At 48.0% G+C, this 6,000-nt stretch overlaps 1 protein-coding gene across 3 annotated transcripts in view; it reads right to left on the bottom strand.

The window, feature by feature from the left end:
• Positions 1-5,397: 5,397 nt before the first annotated feature.
• RSPH14 (radial spoke head 14 homolog) overlaps positions 5,398-6,000 on the bottom strand; it is a 79,263-nt gene continuing 78,660 nt past the window's right edge. For all 3 annotated transcript variants that reach the window (XM_082697935.1, XM_082697934.1, XM_082697936.1), the window contains exon 7: positions 5,398-5,697. In XM_082697935.1, coding sequence (XP_082554061.1) covers positions 5,459-5,697 — 239 coding nt within the window. In that variant the 3' untranslated portion in view covers positions 5,398-5,458. The remainder of the gene's footprint in view (positions 5,698-6,000) is intronic.

Here is a 6,000-nt window from a genome sequence, read left to right as displayed (position 1 = left end):
AAGGAGATCAGCGTCTGATTCCAGAAATCAGGGGATTTCTTCCATCCTCTGGAGAGTAGTGACTGGGGAGGCAGATTCAGAGGAGCAGTCACTTGCTCTAGTCCTATTCAGCTGTGTTCGGGCATGTGCCTAAGACAGAGAAGGGTGGTCACTCCAGGATCTGGACCCAGTGGAAGGCTCTACCAGTGGAAGGCGAGCATGACCCCAGGTAGTTCCCACCCCCACACATACCTTAGCCCCTTATCCCACCTCTCCCATGTCTCTGAGTATGGTGGTAGGTATTCTGTGGCGGGGGCTCAGGAGAGATCTTCATTTTGGAGTCTTTCGGTCTTTCTGTGGGACTGACCACTGAGATGCGACACCATAGAAAGTCCTTCTTGTGTCCTGATGTTTGCCTGTTCCCTCTGTTCCAGATGTATTCAAGGAGGACCAGGGCTGCCTCTGAAAGGCCTGGTATGTGTTTTGTGGCTGGAGCCACAGCCAGGCCCCAAACTGGCCCCAAAAGAGGTAGCCAAAGAGAGTATGGGGTGTGCTGCCATATCTGAAAGGATAGAGCACATGTTGGAAGGGACAAAGTGCCATGACATGTCTGAAAGGACAGAACACGGTGCCACATTGGAAGAGACAGAGTGCTGTGACACATCTAAAGGGACAGAACACAATGACATGTGGGCATGGATAAAGTACGTTGACATGTCAGAGATACCCTTCTGGAGACAAATTGCCAATGCCTGTGGGTTCCTCTCGATATCAGCTGAAGTCCTACTGCACATCTACTACTACTAAGGCAGCTGGGGCCCAGGGGTATCTGGGAAGAGCAGGCAAACCACAGCCTCTTCCAGACTCCTTCATCATCCAGTAGAGAAAGTCTTTCCTACCAGGAGACCAGTGGCTATGAGACCAAGGATTACACTAATGTAAACACTCTTTCAGTGTCACAAGTCAAGTGCCACCAGCTGCAGGGCATGTGTGCTGAGGGGACAGGGTGAAGTCCATTTGTGACTCCAGAGACTATGCAAATGAGAACATCTGTTCCTTTACAAAATGAGTCATTTTCTCCAAATGGCTCTACTGCATAAACACTGACTTTCACTTTAAATTTAATTTTGGCTTTTTATTTCTAGATATATTTGGGATTTTTTGCTTGTGTTTACTTCACTGTAACCATTTCCTTCCTATACCCAGCCTCCATTTGCTTTGTGCTCTCCTCCTTTTTAAAGGTATACCTGCTGGCAAAGATCCCATGGAGTACAAGCCCCACCCCCACATGGGGTTCCCACCACAAGTGTTATGCCCACTGCCAATGACCTCCCATGCCAGCTGGAGCCAAGGCTGCCCATGGGTGGGACTTTAGCTCCTGCCTGGACCACTGATGGAGCTGAGGCAGTTTCTGCTCAGTGGAGCAGGCCTCCAACAATTCAGCTCTGTCTGGCTACAGTCACACTGCACCCTTGAAAGGCAGGGGGAGGGGAAACCTTCCTCCTTCCAGAGCTCTTTCTAGTCCCTCCCAGTCTGCCTGCAATTGGCACGTTATTGGGCATTGGGGCCAGGAGCTAGACTCCCTTAGCTGTCAAGTATAGGCCACTCCCAGGCTGTGTTTCCGCAAGGACTCCCTAAGCTGCTCCTTCCTCTTCCTTCTTCTCAAAAATAAACTATCTGTGTCTTTAGAAAAAGTTCTAGGTGCCTTGAAGTGATTTGGCAGAGGCCCATCCAGCATCGCAAAAATCACATTCTGAAGGCACATTCACATGTAGTCTCTCCCCCCTAGTTTATCCCTTCAGCTGAGATTTTTGAGTGCCTACTATGTGCCAGCCACTGCAAGAAAATAGCTGCTAACAGAGCATAGGCACCAAAGTGAAACACTAGCTGTGACAGCCAGCTTTTAGTGCAGCCTGTGGTTTTGCTGCCAGGGGTAACGGCATTATCACTTTCAAGACACAGAATCACCCTTTGTGGAAGTACTAGAAATTAACCACATTTTACAGGGAAGGGAACAGACTCGGCAAGGAAATTAAGTACACTGGGAATGGGCATAGGGCCTGGAACAGCCCTGCCTGACATTAAGGCCACACACTGGCCCACCACATGTCATGTATACTGCAGGGAGGCCCACCTAGTCTGAGTCAGAGAAGGCCTCTTATGACCAAAGAAGGAGCTCAATTAGCTGGACAACAGAAGGGACAACATGCAGAAAGACATGAGGTAAGAGTACAAAGCATGTTTGAGGATGCCAAGACATGACTTATGTGTAGAAGAACCATGGGAGATGGGGAGGGCAAGGTGGACGGGAGCCTGACTTGCCTTATATAATTTGGGATCCTAAGTCCCTGGGAGCTTCAGTGGGGAAGTGACAGGATCAGATTTGCTCTACTACTGCTGAAATGATGAAAAGGAGGCAGGAACACCCACCAGGAGACTGTTTAGAACAATCCAAGCACGTTAGTGGCAGAGAGAAAATGGCATCAAGAGAAGCCAGCAATTAGAAGTAATAGAACTTGACTGATTAAGGGAGAGGCCAGCAATTAGAAGTAATAGAACTTGATTTGTAGAGGGAGAGGCCAGAATGACTCTCTGAGTTAAGCATGTGGGCAAAGGGCACACCAATTCTAAAGACAGGCCACACTGGAAAAGGAACAGATGTGGGAGAAAAGTTGAGCACCACTTGGAACATGTTGAGTTTGAGATGCAAGAAGATACTTACTGTCATCTTGACAATTTTACATCTTCTGATCTGTGAACATGTTATGTCTTTTCATTTATTTATATCTTTCTTTCAACAATGTTTTGTTTTCAGTGTCCAAATTTTGCACTTCTCTTGTTAAATTTATTCCTAGGTATTTTATTCTTTTCAATGCTATTGTAAATGGAGTTGTTTTCTTTGTCAACTTTGCTAAGGTTGTTTACTAGTTCTAACAGCTTTTAAGTGTATACCTTGGAATTTTCCATATATAAGTTCCCATCATCTGCAAAAAGAGATGGTTTACTTTTTTCCTTCCAATCTGGATGCCTTTGACTTCATTTTCTTGCCTAATTGCTTTGGCTAGAACCGCCAGTACAATGTTGAATTGAAGTAGTGAGAGCAGACATTTTTGTCTTGTTTCTGAACTTCAAGGGACTGCACCCAGTCTCTCACCATTGGGAATGATGGTAGCTAAGACTTTTTGCAAAAGTTACCCCATATTGGATTTTTTGGATTTTCTCTTTTTTTTTTTTTTTTAAGAAATGGATATCAGATTTCATCAAATGCTTTTTCTGTATCTATTAAGATGATCATGTGATTTCTATCCTTTATTGTATGTGTATATATATTACATTGATTCAGTTTCAAATGTTAAACCAACCTTGCATTCCTGGGATAAATTCCATTGGTCATGGAATATAATGCTCATTTTTTTTAAGATTTTATTTATTTGACAGAGAGAGACAGCAAGAGAGGGAATACAAGCAGGGGGAGAGGGAGAAGGAAAAGCAGGCTTCCCACCGAGCAAGGATCCCGATGCAGGGCTTGATCCCAGGACCCTGATATCACAACCTGAGCCAAAAGCAGATGCTTAATGACTGAGCCACCTAGGGGACCCAGTATAATGCTTTTTAAATGTGGCTGGATTTGGTTTGATCATATTTGATTAAGATTTTATGTCTCTATTCATAAAGGATATTGGTCTATAGTTCTCTTATGATGTCTTTGTCTGGCTTGGGTATCAACTAATTTTGGTAAAATTCACCCCAGAATAAGTTGGAAAGTGTCCCATCCCCTTCTATTTTTTAGAAGAATTTGTGAAGGATTCTTAATCATTGCCTAGAGAAATTTAAGGGTAGACATTAAGTTGGATAGAAGGATCCAGAACTCAGGAGAGAGGCTGGGGCTACAGACCCAGATTTGGGGGAGACAAAGCAGTGGGCAGGCCTAGTTAAGAAGGGAACCTGGTAGAGGGAGCCCACAGCCAGGCAGGTGAGATTGTATGGGAGAACAGGAGGAGAGAGGGCCTAGACAGAGCTGTGAGAAACATGAACACTACTGGTCATGTGGAGAGAGAGGATTTTACAAAGGAGACCTAAGAGAGCACAGCAAGAGCCTTGGAAGGAGGCCCAAAACAGCTACTAAAGAAAGGGAACATCCATACCTGGGCCACAGCATGGGCCAAGCACAAAGAGTACAGGATCTTGGTAGCAAGATGGTCAGTAACCTTGGCCAGTGGCCTTGGCCAGAGCCCTTCCGTGAAGCAGTAGAGGTGGAACCAGCATGCTATGTGTTGAAGTGAAATGGGGCCCTGAGGAAGTAAAGGTCTTCAACCACCTGTGTTACTGAAGGAGAAAAGGTTTCCTCTTTGGGAGCCTATTTTGAGAATATTCCCTTGAAATACCAGCTGGGCTCAGCAGCCAGTCCCCTTGGGCTAATCCTCTAATTCCAGCGACACAAACTCTGTTTCTTCTAGGAAAGTGAAGGCCCCAGTCAATTAAAGAACTATAAGAAGGTGCTCGCTTGAGGGTTCTGGTTCTCCTGATGTTTATTCTGGAAGGACTGGGAATCCCATAAGCCTGGGATGCTCTGTCCCATAGGAAATATGGCTGCCAGTTGGTGCTATAATGAGAAAAACCTTGTTTGAGGCAGGGAGCCTCAAAAAGTTCCCTTGAAGCTGAGCTCCTCTCCTGCAGTTTCTCCAATAGGAGTCAGAACTGGTTTAAGAACCATCATCCTGCCAGACCAGGAAGGGAAGTCTGAGGGTGGTTAAATGTTACCCAGGCCTCCTACCCTCTGCAGCCTGGCTTCTCCTCCAGTGCCTTCAAGCTCTCCAGCCTCCTTTGCTAGTTTCATCTGGGGAACAAGAGAGGCAGGTGGAGGCTCAGGTAGAAGGCTGGCAAGAGGGCTGCCCTGCGGCTAGGGAGTGGTTGGCTTCCGCCAGCTGCGAGCTTGTCCTTATGACATCTTTGTGCTGCTGGGAAGATCCCTGTCCTGGGCACGCATGCCTAGGGGGCCTCATACAACTCACACTCCTCCTGAAAGAGCCCACATGAGCTGCACTTCAACCTTCCCTCCTGAGAGAGGGGGGAAGAACTGGCTAAGCAGTGCAGTGCCCAACCACACCCAAGGGCCTGGTCGCTCAAGTATCTAAAGCCTGGGTGGGCCAGATCCAGCTGTGTTCCTTCCCCCAATATAACTCCTAGCTCCTCCTTGTACCTGGAAAGCCCAGCCCTGCTCTCTACATTCTGAAGGGACCCTTAGATGCAACAGAGAGCTGGTATGCCATCCTTCCATCCCTGGGCCTTGGACTTAGCCCATGCCTTCTCGCCTGGCCACCATGACCCAGTCCTTCAGGGCCGGGTATTTCCACTTTGTAGGAGAGAGGGAAGATGTGGCCACACTCTAGGACCATAAAATGCCATTCAGACCCAATATAAAGAGATTCAGCCCATTTATTCAGGCAAGCAGCTTATCAGGTCTGGCCCAGCAAGTGGCTCAGGGTTTCCACTCAATGACTTTGATGGCGATCTGGGCTGCCCGCCGCACTGCCTCACTGGGGTCCTCCTCGAGGGTGCGGAAGATGGGCACATGAGACTGCAGGAACTTGCGGCCCTCAGGAGCTTCAGCCAGCATGGTGAGGGCCTTGGTGGCATTCAAACGTGCCTTGCTCAAGGGTGAGGACAGCAGGTTCAGGAGCGGGTGGATGGCTTCTGTGTCCAAGGCGGCATACTTTCCTGTGGGCCACCAACACCAGGCATTCCTCAGGGAACCATCCTGTTCCACCTCCGCCCACCCCAGCCCAACTCTAGCCTCTGGCCTGTGCAGCCTCCGGGGAGGTACCTTCCCTAACTCCAGTGCGGGCCGTGACACCTTCTTCTGCCTCCAGTCTTGGCCTCCTCATTCCTGCCCCTCAACTGGCTTCTCCCCACCCACCCTGATGCCTGTCCTGCAATCCAGTTCTCTAAGGCAACACAAAAATTAAAATCCAATTGTTTGTTTATGCAGCAAGTATTTCCTGAGCACCTACTCTGCTCCAG

Source organism: Mustela nivalis (assembly GCF_964662115.1).
Source record: "Mustela nivalis genome assembly, chromosome: 14".
In the NCBI taxonomy this organism is placed as follows: domain Eukaryota; kingdom Metazoa; phylum Chordata; class Mammalia; order Carnivora; family Mustelidae; genus Mustela; species Mustela nivalis.
This window is presented reverse-complemented; position numbering and strand designations above follow the sequence as displayed.